The sequence below is a fragment of the Lepidochelys kempii genome, chromosome 15, assembly GCF_965140285.1.
Source record: "Lepidochelys kempii isolate rLepKem1 chromosome 15, rLepKem1.hap1, whole genome shotgun sequence".
Lineage (NCBI taxonomy): Eukaryota > Metazoa > Chordata > Testudines > Cheloniidae > Lepidochelys > Lepidochelys kempii.
In genome coordinates this window covers 30,378,693-30,400,292 of record NC_136394.1, presented here as the reverse complement: position 1 = coordinate 30,400,292, position 21,600 = coordinate 30,378,693, and the positions used below count along the sequence as shown (strand labels likewise).

At 51.7% G+C, this 21,600-nt stretch overlaps 1 protein-coding gene across 3 annotated transcripts in view; it reads right to left on the bottom strand.

The window, feature by feature from the left end:
* The window catches only part of SGSM1 (small G protein signaling modulator 1), an 80,548-nt gene that overhangs the window by 24,470 nt on the left and 34,478 nt on the right, over positions 1-21,600 (bottom strand). Inside the window, exons 4-15 of one of the 3 annotated variants that reach the window (XM_073312613.2) lie at positions 16,467-16,629; positions 14,291-14,443; positions 13,562-13,629; positions 12,779-12,924; positions 12,132-12,263; positions 10,384-10,508; positions 8,890-8,952; positions 6,675-6,742; positions 4,948-5,111; positions 3,654-3,783; positions 1,293-1,431; positions 165-229 (exon numbers count right to left, since the gene is read on the bottom strand). In XM_073312613.2, coding sequence (XP_073168714.2) covers positions 165-229; positions 1,293-1,431; positions 3,654-3,783; positions 4,948-5,111; positions 6,675-6,742; positions 8,890-8,952; positions 10,384-10,508; positions 12,132-12,263; positions 12,779-12,924; positions 13,562-13,629; positions 14,291-14,443; positions 16,467-16,629 — 1,416 coding nt within the window. The remainder of the gene's footprint in view (positions 1-164; positions 230-1,292; positions 1,432-3,653; positions 3,784-4,947; positions 5,112-6,674; positions 6,743-8,889; positions 8,953-10,383; positions 10,509-12,131; positions 12,264-12,778; positions 12,925-13,561; positions 13,630-14,290; positions 14,444-16,466; positions 16,630-21,600) is intronic. The other 2 variants (XM_073312614.2, XM_073312615.2) reach the window with 2 other exon arrangements.

Genomic DNA, 21,600 nt, shown 5'->3' with positions numbered 1-21,600 from the left:
TGACATCACTGGTGTCTGCACACGCACTGCGTAGGGCATCAGACTGATTCCCTGGGCCGACTCTCCCCTCTGCCACAAGCCCATTGAAGCCACGTGGCTGTAATGGAGAAGAGAATCCGACCGGCCCTATCTCAGAGGTCCATATGGAGGAAGAGAGCACTCACAGCCATAGAAAGCCCGGGAGAGGATCTGGTACTTCATGTTGTCACACAGGAGCTTTAGTGGGGTTCTGCCAAGAAAGAAGAAAACCAATCAGTCACAAGAGAGAAATGGCCCCCATCGCTGCCCCTGCCATCATGCAGTGCCCTGGCCCACCCCACAGCGCCAACTGGTCATGTGCCCCCCTATACAAACACCTGGAAATGCAGCCTCTCCTCAGTGGTTCTATCACAGAGCAACCTGCCCCACTCTGTGACCCAAGGGAGGGGGAAGGGGTTAAACTTTTCCCCCTGGTTTGTTTACCTTGTGATAATTGTTCCGTGCTAGCGGTGGGCATCTGCTAAGCAGGGAAGCGAGAGAAGGGAAGAGCCAGGAGGCTTGCTCAGCTATACCAGATGCAGCAAGTCAGCTAGGGTTTTTCGTAATTAATATGTGAATATTTACAGAGGGGGAAACTGAGGCAGAGAGCATAAAACTGGGATTTGCAAAGAACCTACAGGAGTCAGGCACCCAACTCACTCCCTCAGTCTCCTCAAAAAATCCCAGCCTACGCCACCTGCCCAAGGCTGCAATGGGAATACACAGGAGAGCTGGGATCCCAGGCCTTTGCTCAGATCACGAGGCCATGCCTTTGAGGAGATTACTGGACCATGATTAACCCATTCTGGACAGTCACTCCCACAACAGGATGAGCCCCTTTAGGACACAGTAGTGATTTTGCTGAGGAAGACTTTTCACTTCTACTTGGGCTACAAAACTGCCTTGAGGTCCCCTACTGCAAATTAAGGGTTCCCCATTTTTAACATCCACCCACGCCCCGCCTGGGGAACCCAAACTAGCCCTCAAAAGCCTTTTTAATTCCTAAGTGCCAGCCTGAGGATTTAAACGTACAATGAAGGTGTCCCCATTTGAGCAGTAGCCGAGAGGAGGGAACACGTGCTCTGGAGTCTGACTTAGCCCTGACTTAGAAAAGGTTTTCAGTTGAAGAACCAGGGAAACGCCAAGATCTCCCCCATCGCTGGCCGTCAGTCACACTGACGCACTCTGGAGATCTCAGCTTGGTTCCTATGCATGCATTCCTGCTGTTGGAACAGGCAGACCAGCCACATCAACACGGCCTCCATGGGTTGTACCTTTCGTGGTTGCAGCCGTTGGATGGGCCACCATCGGAGGAGCTGTTCTGGGAGCACGAGGAGCAGGACGACTTGCGGGTGCTAGGTTGCCACATGGAAGGCAAGCTGCTGCCAGGTGTGTCTATCAGCTCCTGGGGCACTGTGAGAGGGCAAGAAAAGACATCACTGAGCAATTGCAATAGGAGATAGATGGCTCACACACCAGATGAGAGAGACAGGAAAATTCTGATTAGAGAGATCAATAACCCATGGTCTTCCCAAGCAGATTGTATTAAACCACATGGGTCTGCTGCTAGCCAATCACACTGCTGAGTAGTGACGCACTCACAGGAAAGGAAAGATCCAAGGTAAAAGTGAGAAACGTCACCCAGTTAAAGCGCTGGTGCATTCAGTCACCTTGCCTGGGACGACTGAATGCTGGAAAAGACCCAGGTAGCAAGCAAGCGTCCCTCAGTCTGAGAGACAGCTCATCACACACAGGATTACACCTAAAAATCAATCCTTCAGGACAAGAGCAATAATGGGTCTCCACTCCAGGCTACGCTGGCAGTGCCTGGCAGAGGGAGAGCAGGATGGAATCCATCCATCCCTGGCACACAGGAATCTCCCCCAACCAAGTCCCAGGGAACAAATGAAAAAGGGAAAGATATTAGAGTCGTGACCGAAGAAGAGACCGTTTGATTCAGATGCTGCAAGAGGTTAACCAGGGCAGCGCAGGCAGGCTGCTCCCAGGATGTTGTCATTTGCTAAATCTCGGGGCGGGCTTTGAACGGTCGCTTGCAATGGTTTGGGTTTGAGACTGTGAGCAAATTTAGTCTCCTGCACGTTCCCAAGTAGAGGGCCAAGTAGAGGCTAGCACAAGCTTCCTGTTCAGAGAGCCCCACGCAGTCTGGACAGCCTCCCGGCAGCTTTGCTACTGCTCTAGCAGGACCATGCCCCGACACTACTCTGCCAATTCTAGCCGGGGCCTCTTTTGAATTATAAGAGGTGATAATCCAGTTCATTTCCACGTAGGAGATAAGAGAGGGTTGGAAATCAGGCCTCCAGATAGCAGAGGCTTGTGCACGCCCCCTCGGCACCTCCTAGCCCTTCCTGCATGTCATTCTTGAGCAGCTGCTGGTATTGGAGGCGGGCACCAGGCGAAGGGATACTAGGCATGCCTCACCAAGGCCTTCTCCCTTCTCATAACTCAGTGCAGGAAAACCCTAACCCAGACGGGTCTGCTGAGCCCAGCACGTGGGGATCCACAAGCGACAACATGACCTAGGCAGCAAAGCAACGAAAGCAACCCGGGCGACAGCAACATTACGCGGATGCAGTTCGGCCCCTGGTCCAGTGAGGGATCTGGCCAGGAGGCTCAGAGAGTGTTTGGGGATCACCACAATCTTGCTTGTAGCAGGAGTCCTCGGGGTCATCTCCCTCCCAGCGGTGACGGAGATTGCAGGGAAGGCAAGGAAAGGACGAGAATGACTGGTTACAGGAACTAAAGATGTGGAAACAGGGCAAAGGCACAAATGAATGAGGGGAGGAAGAATCCATGCAGGAGTTAGAGCCTATGGGGAAAGTCCTATATCATGTGAGAGAGGAAGATACCCCTGCCAGAGGAGCGGTCAGTCATTCATTCAACGGAGAACTCCGCCCCACTAGGGAACTGTACAGGAGGGTTCAGAACAAAGCTATAGAAAGGGGAGTCTCTGCCGTTTGTTCTACTTTTCGGCTATGTCTACCTTAGCACTTTTGTCGGTCAGGGGTGTGAAAAAAAACCACCCCCCCTGACCGACAAAAGCGCCATTGTGGACAGCGCTATGTCAGCGGGAGACGCTCTCCTGCCAACACAGCTCCCGCCGCTCATCGCCAGTGTGAATTTTCTCCCCTCTTTGTGCTGCTGGAGTAGCACAAAAGGGACTTAGGTCGGGCCCAGGATCTGGCCCACTGGGGTTAGTGAAGTGTTTCCTGATTTGCCCCAGTGCGAGAGCAGAAATAAACAGGATTCCCCATTAACACATTCGTGGCCACCTGCTTTTGCAGAGGGAGTGCCCAGAAAAGCCCATGAACACAGCCAGAGCAGGCTCTTGGTCAGAGTCTGAGGAATATTTGGGGAAGACTCTTTGCAACATTCACAGAGCTCTCTTGTACGGAAGCCTGGGGCCCTTCTCCAGCTACGAGAGCAAAGGGTTCCTTGCTGCCCTCTCGACTGAGCAACAGGTAAATCCCAGTGCTGTTGAAAAGGGAATTCTCTCACACACAAATCCTGTCCTGGAACGCTTTTCGGCAGGGACTTAGGCTGTGCGTTTCCAGGAGCGCTGGCGTCGGGCTATTCCCACTCCAGCGACATTGTATGTCATTGCTGAGCGCACCTACCAAACTCTGACTGCATGCTGGGGTATATTATCCGGAAAACGTAGTCCGTAGCTTCATCATCTTCCTTATCAGATGCCGACTCGGAAGAGCCCTGGGGACTTCGCTTTCTCAGCTTTGGAAACACCTTCCCCTACATAAATAAGAGCTCCTGTTTACAAAGCCAGGCCATGTGTTTACATTCAGGGCAACCTCAAATGCCACGTGGCCACTGAAAATGTTGTCTAATGCAAGAAAACACATGCCCTCCTGCTGAACTAGGAGTTCACACATCCTCAGCATTCATTTGGCTGGAAGATCCCCGTGCTTTTCATTACATTCCCAGAGAGAGAAAAGTTTACCCCCGGAATAGGAGCTATGATACGCTCTTGTACCAGAGTCTCCGAAACAGCAGAACCCCAGCCACCGTAACTTGCATACAGAGATGGGGTTCACAGAGCCTGCAGATGCCAGCATGCAATGTGGCCAGACTCCTCGCTCGAGACAGGACAGCTCATGCTAAGACCACTTGCTAGGTCTGTTGTGTGTGAAAGCAAGAGCAGCTGCGACCTGCTTTATGTTACGCAAGTTCGATGTGACCCTGCGGCTGCAGGAAAGCTGCCCAGTGGCCTAAGACAATGGGCAGAGCCTGGTCACTCCCATCTTACATGAGTTTACTAAGTAAGGGGGACATGCATCCCTGTCCAGAAGGGCAGCTCAAGGTGACAAGTCCCACTTAAACCCTCCAGGCTGAAGTGGTGCCCAGGTCTGATGCTGCCCTTCTGGTTCAGGGGTGCATTTTACCCAGGGTACTGACAACTGCATGGATAGAAGTCTTTGCCTGAAATAAAGCGACCTCTGTTGTATTCAGCAAGCTCCTGTATGACTGTTCTTTCTTGGTATCTGTGGTTGCTGGACCGTGTGCATGTGAGAGATCAGGTATTTGCCTGCACTACAGGTAGCCCAGACTGTGGCCCAGGAATACGTGTCCATTAGCAGGGTACATTTATAAAGGGGACGCACCGAGATATAAGGTCTGATTTTTCGTAGGCTGCAGGTTCCCCTCTACTGCATGGCCTTCCTTTCTATAGGGGGTGCAGATCACGTCACCACCCGCAACTCCTGTCCAGTGCTGGGCTCCTGGTGTCCTTGATTCCAGAGGCATTCACACCCTGGGATTTTTCAACCGTAGCTGCCACTAAGTCCAGGCAGGTACCACTCTGCAGCACCAGCACCAGCCAGGAGCCCAGGTCGGCGAAGGGTGAGAGCAGCTACTGAGCCTCTGCATTCCAACCCACACTTCAGTCAAGGTTCCTACCTTCCCCCTCTGTGACCAAAGAGGTGGGTCCAGCTGTCCATGAGGAAGGAGACCATTTTCTAGGCAGGACAGAAACTGTAGCAGGTGCCCTCCTTTGGGGAACCTGAGCGGAGGCCTCTGAATCCCATCTTGACTCACCAAAACGACTGTCCCACCGCTGTCTACTATTAGCAACAGGAACGAAGGCAGAGAAGATACACAATACAGAAGTTAAGGAAACAGATGCCAGAGGTAACCCTACCAATCTGAAACCCCAGGGCACAGCACGATGGAGCCATCCAGAGACGCCTCCAGGGGAGAAATAAATACAGAAAATGTACACGCAGCTCCAGGCCACGAGTTATCTGAACTTTCCTCCCACGGGTGGGAATCCATCCCAGGCAGAGGGCCTCAGCACCACTAGAACCCCACTTAAACCCACAGGCTCTGCACTAGGGGGAAATTCACCCCTACTGAACGCATGAAAAACTGCCTGCAACCACAAACGCCGTGGGGCTGGTGCGTGCATTACTGCGCCTGGAGAGGTCAGTCGGGATGGTTAATGACCCCAATGACAAATCCGCTGAGCTGAGATTAACAAGAATTCAGACAAAATTCCAGCTGTGCAGGCCTGGGCTTTGCGATTATAAACTTGGCCGGAAATACCAGCAGTAGTTTGTTTCTGTTCCCCTGCGTAGGTCTCCGTCCCTAATGAACGTAATGCAGCGATTAATGAAACCTTCGGTAGGAAAGGTGATCTCTAGCTTAGAAGTGTTATCGCTGTTAGCACTAGGGCTTTTACTTTGCTGATTATTATGGCTGTTTCATGGCCGCCACGTGGAGCGCTGTATGAAACCGGTGAGACAAGCACAGACCAGCCAATCATGCCTCTCAGCAACGTAGACCAACGGAGTCCCCTAACTAAGTCAGCCCACGGTGCGTTCACTTGAGAAGAGAAGGGAACCTTCTCAGACAATACACATTTCTGGAGAAGGTCTTAAAGCGCTTTACTGCTTAAATATAGACGGCACCACTGTCATGCAGCCACCTCTGTGGTGGACAGCGGCAGCCAAATGGCTTACTGCACCCTGCATAACAGGGATGAGAGGGCAAATGTTGCCACTGGAACAAAACATGGATTTACATTGGTTAGGACAGTGCTTGGCAGCCCCAGCTGGGCTTGGGACCCCGTTGTGCTGTGCCCTGGGGAGACGCAGTGTAAGGACAGGCCCTGCCCCAAAGCCTGCACTTTCTGAAGAGACAGAAGGGAGTATTATTACTCACATTTTACTGATGAGAACTGGAGCCCAGAGAGACCAAATGATGCCCGGGGAGTCTATGGCAGAGCCAGCAACAGAACCCAAGTCTCCCGCCCGTTGCCTTAACCACAAGGGCTCTTCCCTCTTTAGTTACCCTAGAACCAGGGGCTCCAATCCCGGAACCCCGCCCTTCACAAAGTGCCAGAGTCTTCACGGTCCAAGCACAGCCGGCAGGCCCTGCTATTACGGTCCCCCCGGAAGAGCCACATAACAGTAATCGCACAGAGCTCAGTTCCTCTACCTTGGGAGCGTGAAGGGGCGAGTCAAGCAAGCTGGGATTTGAACCAGTGGTTCCACAGAAACTAGGTATTTCAAGACTTGTCCTGGGCGCTCTTTGCCATCGTCCCAGTCTCCAGGTACCCGCTGCAGCCCTCTGTGAGCATATGGCACAAGCTGCCCTGGAGATAAAGCAATGCCCGCCTCCCTTACCCTGCTGGTGACAGTGCAGGTAGACGATCTCCTCAAGGCGGATGGTCATGGCATAGTCCCAGTACACACTGGAAGGAAAGAGAAGAGATGCCCCGGTCACACACCAGAGTCCTACGCCCCCCAGGCTTTCAACAGTCAGAGAAGCCCTTCCAGCCACGCAACTCGACAGCACCTTCAAAGCCAGCCAATGGCAAGAGTCCGGGCCCAATCCTCTGTGGGTGTAAATGACCCAGACCCAGTGGAAGCTGCATCTATTTACGTCAGCTGAGGATCTTGCCCAGTGGATCACCAGAACCCCCCTGACCCAGCGGGAGCTACAGAGGGACATGGGGGATGTAAGCAACAGCAAGGTCCCGGCAGCAAGGCGCCTGCCGTGGGAACAGCTTGGGGCAGTGGGAACGTCCCTGCAGAAATGCGCTGGGCCACTTCTCTCTGTGCTTCCGAAAGCAGTTCAACAAGACTGAGCTGTGTTAAACCCAGGTCTGCACGACTGGGGCCATCGCTGCCTCAGCATCCTTCCCTGTGCACGGTCGCACGCGTCGACCACATGTGCGGGGAATGCACACTGCACTGTCGGGAGCCCCGGAGCAACTGCCCGGCACAGACCCTTTCTCTGGAAGCTAGTCACCCTTGTAGGTTATGCCCCACACATTGATAGGTGCAATGGGCATGGAATTAGTGGGGGGGCAAGGGAGGGGAGTAATCATGCTAAATTATACTCAGCTTCTTCTTGCTCACTTATGCTAAGGCATATATCCCATGATGCACTGGGGCACAGCGAACTCAGCACTTTGCTTAGGCAAATAGAAAAACTGTCCTGAGCTAGATGGACGCCCACAAAGGCACAATGTGGAATAATGGAAGCTGCGTGAATCCTTTGCGTTCAGCTGTCGCTCTATGCTCCCTAATGTTTAGAATTTAATATCCCAAATGAAAGATGGGAAAGTACACAGAGGCATCCAGGACAAAGCTGGCACAAGCCGGACAGTTAAACCTCAAGTGCTGTGACCAGTGTAAACAGCCACGCTCCAACAGATGGCTAGCTTAAGGGGGCGTTTGGGCAGCACCCCTTCTGCGTAAGACAAACGGAGCACACCGTGAGAATTTGCCTCCTGGGAAAGAATGGTGCTGTATTAACTCTCTTTCCTGTACTGTGCTGCTTTGTCTTCAGACAATAAATTTGGCTGAGCTTGGTTATTTGGCCTCTTGAATATTTTCAAGAGCAAACTGTGCGGTTGTCAAACCATTGGCTACACCTTTTCATCAATAGGCCAAAGGGGCTGAGAATGGGGAGGAAGGGAAATGGTTTCTCATTTTTACTCTCTGATCACATCACGGAGGACACAGCTTGACAAAGCCTGAACTCTGCTTTCTGCCAGCTGGGCAGTTTGAATTTGGCTCTTGAACAGAAGAAGCCAAAATCCAACTCCTGCCAGAGCAGAGCATTCCTTCTCTGACCCAGGAGCTGCAAACCCCTGAAACCTCCTCTCCCCTCTGCTGGGGAAGTTTCACCTCCACACAGGGGGCGGCACGAAGCCAGGGCACTGCTTACATCCCAATTAAGCCTAATAGGATCTGAGAGGTGCACAAAGCCAGGGCACTGCTTACATCCCAATTAAGCCTAAAAGGATCTGAGAGGTGTCGAGGCCCCTGCTGGCCATCTGGGCAGGGCAACTTTCACCAGGCTTTCTGCACAGCTGTGTTCTCCTTTTACTTCTGTAATGACACTTCTTGAAAGTGGCTGAACAATTTTTCATTTTAAATTTTCTTCACTGTTGCTTTTAAGGCACAAAGAACGAATGTCAAGTCAAGCCCTGCAGGCCGCAGTCCTCAGCCTGATCTGAGGGTAGCAGGGTCGTGGGACAGCTGATTGACAGGGCAGAGCCTGGCCCAGAGAGGAAACGGACATGGAAGAAAACGAAAAAAACCCATAACTGATAGGTCTGTCAAAGAAACATTTCATTTTCTTCTCTCAAAGACAATGCCTCAGAGAAGGCAGTTTCATTTCCACGGAGAACCTGGCAGGATGAAATCTCTATCCAGTTGTTTAAGTTAAAGTCCAGGTTTTCAGCAGCAATAGCTGTCATTTAGAAAAGCGGTGCTTAGAATAACAAAAGCAGGCATTACAGCAACCCAGTGAAAGGCCCGGAGAAAGACAAGGGGCGTGGGTGTATGTGTGCAACTGCAAAACAACCCCAGAAGGAGACATACTTACTTTGTGCTTTGACCTCTCTCTCTCTCTGTCTTGCCTGGACACTGGGAAATTTTAGAAATTAGCCTGAGGACCAAGTCAAGAACTCAGCAAAGCAATACAGAGATGAAAACAGGATTACAGCAGGGAGCCAGTCATCCCCACCAGCAGCACAGAGAGAGCCCCCCAAGAGCACAGGGGGTCAGAGGGGAGATGCAAGGAACAAAGGCAAAAAAGAGAGACAAGTATAGAGGATAGACAAAAATGAAAATGAGTTACATGGACAATGATGTTTATCTCAGTTTAGGGGGCACAATGCTCAGTTATTTCTGTCCCTGGGTTTCCTATACTGTTTATTTAGATGGTTCACTGCTATGTTTCAGGAGAACCAATCTACCGCTGAAAAGCACTTGGGAATTTTGTTAATGGTTATTATTCAATCTGAACTGTTATGCTCATGTCAATAATGAGTTGCTGGAAGGAGCTTTTCTGAGCTGCCCATTGTCTGTAAAGGCCTGACACAGTTTGTTAACATTAGTGTGTAAAAGGGAGTACTGCAGTCAAGAAAAACGTCACCAATGCACATGGCAGATTCCAGTATCCACTTCATCAGGGAATGCTACCCTGAGGGGAGCTCGGACCCCATGAACGGAGATGTGCCAGAGACTTCCTGGAGTCCACTAGGGACTTTGCTATTGATTTCCTGTGGCGGTGCTCAGATATAACAGGGGTGGGCAGCAAGATAAGGTCTAAGAGAGAGAGAGAGAAGAAAGAGCTACCTGCCTCAGAGCCATGTCATCCCCTTGGCCCCAACACACCTCAACCACTCCTGTCACTTCACAAGCCCATTGCCCAGCGTTGTTATTCTGGAAGCTGCTCACATCTTTTCTCCTTGCATGTGGACTTCCCTGTTTATCTGCTTTGTGACTCTCTAGATCAATCAGCAGCGTTAACAATCCTTCAAAATACTGTGAAGAGCACACCAGGTCTCTCCCAGAAAAATCACTCGGAGGGCAAGAAAGCAAATCGTTCTACACCCTTCAGCATAAACAGCCTCTCCGATTTTATCTGCTGAACGCAGCCCTCAGAAGATGGATTCCTTAGCAACGTCTCCTCTCTGTTCCCACAGCCCCTTGCTGCTCTCTGTCCCCAAAGGCCTATTGCTCTCTCTCTCATTGTTCTCAACTCCTGCATAGTTGTTCTGTTCTGCTCAGGTGAGCGTTTCCAGAATAGGCCGGTAAAAACTGGTACCCACACAGAACACTGAACTGGATTCCCCAGGAGGTTCAGACAAGGGCTTTTCCCTGTTTACATTGTACCTCTCAGAAGGCCAGAGTGAATTCAGGTATCAGCTAAACATCTGGGACCTAATCCAAAGCCCATGGAGATCAGTGGAAGGATCCCCACTGACTGCAACAGTTGTTCCATCAGGCCTTTTAGAAGCACTTAACATGATGTTTTTGCCTTGAATCTCTCTTGTTCTCTGGCCGACAGGATCGTGCATATAGAGCAAATCACCTTTTCTCATAGTCCAGATCGCCCACAGAACCATTCATTAGCTGGTTGGGGGTCCATTTCAATGTCATGATGTCTGCAGTCTGATGAAGGGACAAGTACCCTGGTATCGCTTCCATGTCGTCTCTCTTTACAAAGAGAATAGAGAGAAATTACATTACGGGCCCGCAAAACCAGCATGGACGACATCGCAGGGCCTGGCTTTTGGGATCAGTGAGGCTCCAGTCTGCTGAAAGTACTGCTTGACCAATACTGCAATGACCACCAAACACCCTGGCACAGCTCTGCCCAGAGCCCTGCGCATTTCCTGATCCAAGCACCAGGAAGGGGGATGTAAAACCGTTCATGCAGTACTGATCTTCTCCCAGGAAACACCACCACAAAACTGGGCTGGTCGGAGAGCAGATCCTCAGTTGGGGGAAACTGTCACAGCTCCAGTGAAGCAGTTTTATCTCACTCCCCTTACAGCCAAAAACGGCCAGAAAGGCAGACCCCCGAGCTGGAGGGGACATTTGTGCTAAAGAAGGGAGCCCCACATCCTGCCCTAGTTCCCTCCACAACACGTAGGGCTTGGCCGTCCAGACCCAAGCATGCTCCCTGAAGTCCCTGCTCACACAGCCACCCCGGACCATGGCTTTGATCCTCCAAGGGGTTAGGATGGCATGGAAGGGCAGGGCAGAAACGCCACAGGGCCAGCGCTTCAGAACCTAAGGTGAAAGAATCGGAACTGTGGCAGACAGGCAGACTGTGACCTCTCACATGGTGACTTCTCTTCCCCCCAGGCTCTCCCCATTAATGCTCAGTGACAGGCCATCAGAAGTTAGCAGTGAGCATTCCTCAAACTAGCCTGGCAAGAGCCTGATCTCCAGTCATGCAGATCAACTCAGGATTTATCTTCTCCTTCCCTTGGGAGCTATTCTCAACACAGCCCTCTCTGCCTGTATCCAGCCCCCTGAGCTGTGGGGCCCACTGCGAAAGCGGAGCTCCACCCCAGCCACGCAGGGTGAGGAAGGACAGCAGAGACACATGCAGCCCAGCTCTGCAAAGCTGTAGGGCTTGTACCACGAAAGAGCTCAACAGATCCTCTCACCCTGGGCTCGCCGTGCCTCTTCCAGCCCAACCCCCCAGCTTCACTGTAGGCTGCCAGCCGTGTGGTGTGAACTCCGGGCTCCAGCTGCAGCACCCACCCGTGTCCCGCATGCGTAGCCAGTCTGCTGTGCAAGGACGCGCACCAGCCGCAGTGCCGGGAAAGGAATGGAGATGGCTCGTCTGGCCTATGCTCCTCTGGGCGAAGAAAAAGGGGACCAGTTTCTAGTCAAAGGGAAGAAGTCGTCCCCCCTCTTCTAGCAGGAGGATCCCCATCTCCTTCACTTCGAGAAATGGAATTCAGCTATTTCACTTCCCGAATTATGCACTTGACAGTCACCCTTTCTCCCAGCCCGGGGCAGGGCTGGATAAAAAGAACAGAGCAGTGTTTTTAAGTACAGATTTGCAGTCACAGAAAGGTCTCGGATTCCTTTATCCACTAGCTGTAGAAGTACAGGGGTTATGCCCCTTGTGGGACTCCTGCCTCCATGGGGCAACACACACACACACACACCCCACACACACACACTTCAGCAGGTCTGACATTCCATCTAGCAAAGATGGGGTGACACCTGCTAGCCAGGAGAGCAACTTGGCTTTAAAGCAGCCGGTTCCTGTCCCAAGTTTCACGTGCTTCAACCTTTCCTCACACACAGGTTACTTACCGGCTGCACCATGACGTTGTTTTTGCCGTAGAGTAGTGTGGCTCTGGAATTCTGATGCAAAGACTCCACGTAGTCTCTGGCAGACAGTGACGGCCGGTCGTCCATGCTGCCACTCGAATGCCTTTTCTGAATCTAGAAGGGACCACACAGGACAGCTCTGTGAGCTGATTTCACCTCTGCCTGTCCCAGGAGAGCCCAGCATGCAGACGGGCTTCAGGCCCACCACAGCAAGAAGGATCACTCTTTTCTTTTTCCTTTTTGCCCTCTAGGTCACCAGTTTGACACAAGCCAAGGTCAGCCCTGAACCCATGGAAGGCCCAGGGCTGCAATTCATTTGCATTAAATGCAGCAGACTGCAGCTGCCTTCATTTTTAATTTGGAATTGCCACCCACAGAGATCCCGCAATGCAGTGCTCCGTCTTGCTCCAAGCAGCCAGTAGCCTCCCCAGGTTGAGTTTTGGATCCTGTTGGAAGGATCCTGTTGTTGCAATGATTAATTTACACTTCTCCAGCCTCTTTCATTTGCGGATCTCAGTGCACTTTGCAAGCAGACTAAAGAAGCTTCAATACCACCCAAGTCTCTCCCCGCTCACCACAACGGGAGCCAAGTGAGACGCAATCCACCCCAGCTGTCCTCCAACACTCACACAGAGGGCAGGGCGCTTAGTGGGAGAGTCTTGGCGACAGTGTGAGCTGTGAATGCGATGCCTCTGAACGAGTTCGTCAGCAGAGGGGTCAGTCCAGAAGTGATCTGCCGTCTTCATCTTGGTGTACTCCAGCGCACAAGGCCCCACTGCACAGGGGTGAGATTTAAAGACCAAGCAAAGGGCAGAATTATAGGGCAACATTTTCCCTCTTGGGTCCTCACAGCAAACGCGTCAACTCTGACATTTTGGGAACAGAGAAGGTGCAACCCAGGAACCCTAACGTGACTCCAAGAGAGAGCGCCCAATTCCTAGCCTGCTCCAGGGGCCATGCAGCGGTGCGCTGGCCGTTGCTCAGGCTGAGTTATAAGGTGACCCACCAGCTGTACATGATACTATCTCATATAACGTGTGGAACCCCAAGAATAAATCAGCAGTTCTGAGCACGTGACGCCGTGCTTAGTTTACAGCATCCCTTCCAAGTCTCCATTTGAAAATGGCACTTGGGCACATGGAAGATACATTAATGGTCAGCGTTTCAAGAGCGAAGAGAACCAATGGCAGCAGCTATTCAGCCCACTCCATCGGCGGCCACCCGGCAATCATTTCGAGTTTGGCAAGAGTTCCTTTTCAATGTACTCACACACTTCCATCTGCCCACCTCAGCGGCGGGAAGTCTGTTGCATTCTCATGGAAAAATGGTATTGCAAGGATGCAAGGGGGGTGGAGGGGGGGGGTGTCTGCCTGCAACGTCAGCTCTGAGTGGAGGTTAAAAGATAAAGTTACCCAATAAGGAAGCAAGAATTGGTCCATCTACAGGATCCATCAGGAGAGCTTCTTTCTCATAGTATTTACTAGAAGCAAAGAAAAAACAAGATGTGGCTGGCATACGTGCTAATGACAGACCGGGCTGTTTTAGCCATAAATTGCCCTGTATTTTCTGCTCCTCTGTGTGCTCCCTGCATCTTTCTGCGTCCGCTTTCGCTGATGAGAAAGGGCAGCAGGTCGTTGCAGGCAGTCTTCCCCCTCCAGAGTTAGGCAGGCTTCCTCCAGCCTCCATCTCCATCTGACACCATCCGTACCCACCCCCCTGCCTGGCCCAAACTAAAACATCAGGAGCCCCAATGCTCAGGAACACCGCCAAGGGTCTCCAGCGTGGGTAATGCCCGGGCAGAGCCTGGCACCTGACATTCTCTCGCTGACAGCAGAAGGACTTCAAGACTAAGGGAATCCTCTGGGCCCCCTCTATTTCAGCAAGCTTGTGGGGGAAGGGTCACTGAGTCACAACCCTTGACTACCGCCATTAAGAACAGGGTCTGAATTTCAGATCCTGGGCCATGGCTGAGCTGAGAGAGAGAAACAAAATTGCATCTGCTTCTGTGGTGCTTCTGATCAGCGAGGAGCAGGAAAACTAAGCCAGCAATACTGCCAGCCCAGCCTAGGGGACGTTGGCTTTACGGCGGGCACTGCTGGGGAGCAGCTAAAAGGAAATAGCTGGCCCACGCCAGCACTCACCTGCTGTTTTCTACCAGGTAATGCACGATTTTATCCAGGACCTTTTCAAAGAGGGCTGTGCGGATCCAGAGGTGCTTGATGGCCTGGGGAGACAGGTTCGGCAGCTTCTGCACTTTGCGCGCGTTCTCCTGGACGCCTTGTACCTGGTTTCGTCTTCAGAGACACAAGGCAGAATACAGCATTGCAGGCTTCCTTTCCAAACCAGAGCAGCAAGCTGAGCAATGGGGCAATGAGCTCCCTGCTCTACAACCAGTGCAGGGCTGGTCCACGAGCCCCGCCCTGACCCGATGTGCAGATACGGTGTTGGCTGCCTGGTGGGGAAAGCCCACCTGTGCTAGGGACCATCATTTGGTGACAGATCCCTTCAGCTGGTCCTTGTGCTCTTCTCGCTCCTCCTTTCCAGGGAGGCCTGTGTCAGAGTTTTTAGAAGTGACCTTGTTAAATTAAATGACCAGTTATAAAGAAACAGTACTGAGAGACCATCCAAATGCACCCCAAGAACAGCTGCTGACTTAGGCCCTGATTCAAAAAGCACTGAATAGGCTTGGAAGGTTTCGATTTTTATCGGTACATATGGGTAAATGTCAATTTCACTGTACACACTGTTAAGGAAAAGTTAGCACATGTGACTCCATTTTGGTTTGGGGCCCACCATTGTCTAAAAGCAAGCACATCATGCACCAGGAGGCGTGTTCCTTAGATACTGCATTCCTGTGAAAATCCTCCTCCTTGTCTCCAGCCTGCCTTGACTCCCAGTATCTGTTTTTTTTTCGTCAGTCCCTAACTCCCTATCTCCTGGCCTTTGATGTGAGGCCTCCCATCCTGATAATAAAAGTTACTGATGCACGGCTTTAGGACCATGCTGTGTAATTAACATACTGGTTTAGCATGAGGAATGCACCAAGCAGGGATAGGTGGTAAATAAGAAAAGGGTTTGTTTATTGGCTAAGGTTTCCGATGCACGAGGGCAACATGCTTTGCTAAAAAGTATATAACCTTTGTATAATCTGTATTCGGGGTTCCCTCCTGACTAGCAGGGGGGCACCATGCTCAAGCGTAATAAACTTAGTGTTTTTTGGGAACTCTGCAGTTGTGGACTTTGTTTATGTGCCTCAGCCTAGATTCGAACTGTGCGTGTCCTACCAGGTGTAATTCGCAGCATTTGTGTGCGTGTCCTACCAGGTGTAATTCGTAGCAGTTGTGTGCGTGTCCTACCAGGTGTAATTCATAACAACACAAACCAATGAAAAACTATTTCCATCAATCATCATCAAAATGTACAGAGATGCAAAGAAAGAAAAATGCTGTTTGAGAACTTATTAGAGTTTGATTTAAGAACATAAGTACAGCCATACCAGGTCAGACCAATGGTCCATCTAGCCCAGAATTCTGTCTTCTGACTGTGGCTATTTACTTTGCATATTTTGACATGTGATGTTGACAATTAGTGTTTCAATGGTTATAAAGCTTTAACTTTATGAATCTTAATGTGTATGGTCATTAAATGATTATTGTCTATCCCTCCCATAAATTCCCACAACCATGAAAATGTAAATCAACAAGAATAGAAAAATGCTTTAAAATAAACAGATATTGTCCACTGAAATAATAAAATAAATAAAAATCAAACTCTGCCAAGTCTACATGTAAGCAAGCCATTAAATCCCACGGAAGTCAAGCACCCACATGACACAGGTCTCCAAGTTCCATTTTCAAAGGCGACTCAGACACTTCAGGGCGTACGTCTCCTTGAGAGGCTCTGGGATTTGGGCCTAAGTGCTTTGAACACATTTGTAAATCCTTCATGATCAGCTTCTGGGGAACGTTTCTGGATTTGGTCACCACCGAGACTCTAGAAAGCAGACGGCCTCTTTACAGCCCAGGCACTGTACCTCCAACCTGGTCCCCAGCTCCTCCACTAGAGCCAGGATTCTCAAACGCGGGTGCCTACCGTTAGGCATCTGACTCAGTGACCTGACTGTCAGAGGTGTCACGCGGCTCCAACCCCCACTGACCTCAGCACCTCTGAAAACCGGGCTCTTGTAAAGATGCCAAACCAGAAATTTTGGTGCCTAACTTTGGGCCCCCAGGTTTGAACATTGTGGCCCAAGTCTCCACCCAGCACGGGTGCAACCAGGCAGCCCACAAGGCACTGCGGCAAAGGCAAAAGCCTTACGTGTTCTCGATGAGCTGCTCCAGATCTTGGACCTTTCTAGAAAGATCTTCTGCCAGAGGGAAGCTCTTGCCCACCTTCATGAACAGGGCTGCAATCTTGTTACTGCGCAAGAACCCAGCTGCTCTCCGCTTCAGGCTGTGCAGGACGCAGGCTTCCACGGCCGCTGCAACAAAGCCAGAGGGTTACCCAGCCCATCGAAAGCCCCACAAAAGCCAGAGGGTTACCCAGCTCATCGAAAGCCGCACCAACAGCCTCCCCAGGAAACTAACTGGCCCGTAACTCATTGCCTCGGATGTTTCCTGCAACATCCATGGTCTCGCCCTACAAGCGGAAACCTGCCCTGAAAATGAATCCGACTCTCACATTGTGTCCCCTGCCTAAACAAAGGAAAGATCCAAAGACATGCAACTCTGGCCCAGTGGCAGGGACAATCTGGCAGCTATGCCTGCAAACACACCCATTTAAAGAGAACATATGGGACGTGTGATGAAGTGAGAAAGTGCAGACTTCCTGCCTCAGTGCCAGGAGACAGATTAGACGGACTTCTCGAGGTCCCTGCAGCCCTGCGTTTCTATGAGTGTAAGACTTAAGATAACACAGACACCATCCATAGGCAAGAAAGCAACAGGGAGAGGGAACCACACTGAAATGGAAAACTAGCCGCTGGGATTTTGACTCCTGGGAGCATCTCAGAAACGTTCCTTCATGAAAATGTCTTTACCCTTTATTCCTGCAGCCCTTTGCTCTTGAATGCTAGAGCCATCTTTGCTCACTGAGAAAACAAGTTATTGCTGGCATGCCTGGGGCCACATTCTGCTCTCTATGGTACTCATGGCAACCTCGCTGATTTCAGTGGAGTTCTCAAGTGAGAAGAGTTGGGCTTGTGGAATGGAAGCCGTGGCAAAGCCAGGACAGGCAGAAATGCCTATAATTTGAAATCAGGTACATTAAGATTCATGAGACTCAATCGTGTCGATTTGTTAAGACACACAGAAAATAAGTGCCTGCCCTCTGTATTGCCCCAGTGATGTGTCTGGCTACACCTCCCTACCTGAATACATTCCAGAGTGCTCTGAGTGAATGCTTTGATTATAGGTAAGGCTGCATGTCTGTCATGGAGGTCATGGATTCTGTGACTTTCTGTGACCTCCGTGACTTCTGAAGTGGCTGGTGCGGCGCTATGAGCTGGGGAGGGGGTTGGGGTACGGGATGGCGCATACCTCGGGGAGGGGAGGGCTCCATGGCTCCCGCTGGCATGTCCCTGCAGCTCCTAGGCCAACGGGCCAGGGAGCTCCATGCACCTCCCCGCAGCTCCCATTGGCTGCAGTTCCCAGCCAATGGGCATTGCGGAGCCAGAGCTTGTGATGGGAGCAACGCATGGAGCCCCCCGGCTGCCCCTCCCGCTAGGAGCTGCGGGGATATGCTGGTCGGAGCCTGCCAGCACCGCCAACACTCCCCCCGGCCCAGCACCAGAAGGGGTCCCGGATGGCGCGCTGTTGCCTGGCCCTCCCTCCCCCACCAGCAGGGCCCCCCCGCCGTGAGCACCCGCTGCCCCCCGACCCAAGTTTTAGGGTACAGTAAGAGTCATGGACCGTGAATTTTTGTTTACTGCCCAAGTCCTGTGCATGACTTTTACTAAAAATAACCATGACTAAAACATAGCCTTAATTATAGGCCAACAGGTGTGGAGAACTGGGAAATTTCTGACAAACTTTTATGAAAAATAGGGGTGACTTGGCTTCCCCTCTCACCTTGTATGGTTACCCCTTGGGAGGGAGGGAGGGAGGTCACTTTTTCTTGAAACAAGACTAGCAATGCAGCAGCTGAGGGGAAGTCAACTGAAGCATCAACCGACTACTAGAAACTGAATCATGGGGGGTGGGGGGAGGGGGAATAATACAGCCCCCTGGACAGTGACAAGGCTGCAGAAGTACCAGCCCTTGGGGGGCACTGGCTGCTTTTGACGGGGTTCCAGTGGGGAGCAGACACACAACAGGGAAGAGTAGGAAGCGGCAGCCTCACGGCGGGGAGCTCTCTCTCACGGGATCCAGGAACTGACGTGACACTGGCCAGAGGTGTGAAGGACTCTGGAACCTGCCAGTGTGTTCAGGAGGAAGACGGATCACCCCTGGTAAGACAGGCATTCATACAAGCTGTGTATGGTTTCCAAGGTAGGCTTTTGTTCTAAACAAACCCCTCGCTTTCTGAAGGCTGGCGGGTCACCGGCACGCCCTGGCAGCACCCCGGAGAGAGAACAGGATGCCAGGTCCTGAACTAAGCTCGGGCTTGCTAAGGTGATCAGGGAGTGGCAGGAGGAAATTGCATTTTAAATCCCTGGTCTGGCGGGAAAGGAACAGGTGCCCCCCCTGAGAAAGGTGGCGGCTAGAGTGGGGTGCCCCTAGGAGGTCACGAAGTGGTCACCGGTGCAGTTACTTCAAGCACTGCGACAGAGTCAACAGATGAAAAGTGCAGCCAACCCACTGGACAATACGCAAGCCCTTTCAGTGGCCCTGGCCCTGGCCGCATTGCTAGCAACAGACTGGGTTCCCCGCCAGCAGACAGCACGTTTCTGTATGTTCAACAGGGGTTTTGCTTCCAGCTCTCCAGTTACCCAGGTCACCATTACCTATAAACGTGCTGGCCTGTACATAGACGCAGATGTTTATACAGTAAAACATTTGTGGCTCTCATCTTTTATGTGAGAGTTTCTCACATGAAACAACACAAGGATTTACACCAGTTTGGATTTACACCATGTATTAAAAGTGGACAGCAGTGCACTGGAATGAGCTGGCTAGTGTCTGTCCCTGCTGCCCTCCACTGGACAGAATCAGAACTGCTTAGCTGCGTGTCATGGGCACCGCGGGGCCTACAGCTAACCGGGGACTCGCCTCTGGCCCCAGTGGTGTTTCTGGAGCAGGAGAGCCAGAGTTCCATCCCTGCTCCCGCTGTGACCTTCTCAGTGGCCAGCTCTCGCGGACAATTTGTGAAGTCCTCGGCGCCTATAGGTGTGTTACAATACGAGCAAGGGAAACTGAAGGATTTGCCCAGTAATACAACAAATTGGGCAGTTTTCTAAATACAAATCACAATTCTTGGAGCTAAGTTTGTTCCTACAGTTTGCAGGTAAGAGAGACTCTAAATACATAGACCCCAGTAAGGCCAGCTTGGGTTATTAATTCAATTGGAATGAAGTGACCTTCTCCCCAGCTTTAGTGACTCACTTTACCAAGGCAACTAGTGACTTGTATTGCAGCAGCTGGTGCACAGCCCGACCCTCTCCAGGCCAGCGCCATGTAACACGCGAGTGTCCAGGTTTTCTGGAAGGGGATGTTACACACCCAGTAAAGCCCCCAGAGAGAGCCAAGGAGAATCTGGTATCTGCCGGTTCCTGCAGCATCCCAAGTGACAGAGGTCACCCCCATGAAGTGGTGCACAGCCCTCACGCTGACCCCTGGCAAAGGGGCAAATTAGGCCACAGCAACTCCTCAGAGAACAATGCACCCTAACACTGATGACACTGGCAATTTGCCTGTTTGAGCCTCTGGGGATGGGGGAATCAGGATAGACGGCTGGTGTCAAACAAAAAAAAAAAACTTACTCAGGAGGCTGATCAAACTGCTGGAAAATTACACAACGCACCCATGCTATAAGCTAGCGATCTGGGTGTGGGTAAGACAAGCTTTCTGGCAAACAAACACCGTTCCTTCTCTCCAGAAGGACCCTCGACAGAGCCAGCCGCACTAGGGATGTTCTGCACCACCTAAGCAGAGGCACTGTGTGCTTCCTGTGTTTGTAAAAGTGTTTTTTTGAATGGCTGTGCAAGTCTACAGAGACACTCCCCGGTGTTTCATGCAGACCTGTCATCGTCAGCTCCCATGTGGCTCCCAGGGCCATGAAAGGAGGTGTCACGTTATCGCAGCATTGCTTAGCACTACATCTGGGCTCACCACACGGAGTAAGCAGGGAGTTCTCAGCTGTGCGGGTGTGTGACGTACTATCAGCCCTGATCTGGCTGAAGAGATAAAAGCATCAGATGGGTGACCGGCCGAGGCCCGTTCGCTCGAGAGATCCATTCAGAGCAGCTAGCTGGATTTCTGATATTTCAGTAATGCACCATATGAATACGCCCCAAGTGCAGACGCTGCAGACAACACAAACCTTGCTGGGAGGGACCCCCTGGCTGAGAGTTCAACCACACCAAAACACCCGCTGCTGGCCTGCATCAGCAGACTCAGGCTCATGGGGCTCAGGCTGCGGGGCTAGAAAACTGCAGTGTAGCCATTTGGGCTCGGCTGGAGCCCAGGCTCTGGGACCCTCCTCCTCACGAGTCCCAGAGCCCAGGCTCCAGATCGAGCAGGAATGTCTACACTGCAATTTTATAGCCCTGCAGCCCAAGCCAGCTGCTCCGGGTGTTTTACGGCAGCGTAGACATACCCTAAGTACAAGCTGCAGTTTGACTGCAGGGTAATTAACTTCAAAATAAGACCGGCTTGTGTTATTGGCTTCAGGATCTAAAAGATCTACAGGGCTGTAAGACCCTGCAAGTTTCCCTGGAGTTCATCTGCAGATTGCTGAGCGGCTCACTACATACAGGACAGTTACACAGAGTTGGCCCTGCAATGCCATGTCCACCGCCACATTGTCTTCGTTGTTATAGTCCTGTTTCATTTTCCTGTGCCCAGCTGGCACTTCACACAACGTGCTCCGAAGACAATGACTGGAACTGCAGGGAGGCCATCTCCGATCATCATAACAGCCCCTTGGAAACTCAGGGCAAACCCCCAACCCAGCTGAAACCAAGGGGGCAAGCTAGCCCTTGTGGACGCATGCGTCTCTGCAGGATGAAACTGCCCCTCACAAAGAGTGGATCTCGCCCCACTCCCTTCGTTACTCCACCAATGGGGACAGAAATTTGACTCCGAGACCAGCAGCACCCAGTCCCCCACCATCTGGTGCTCCTCGCACGCCATCGAGGGCTCCCAGCATTCGCCAGCACTTCATTCACTTATTCTCTCCTTGATCTCTGAAGCAGAGTAGCTTCCATTTCAAATGCCAGCCCGGCCGTGCTCCACCGCTCCCCACGAGCAGCTGGGCATGCAAAGTGCTGCAGAGAGCAAATTACCAACATCCG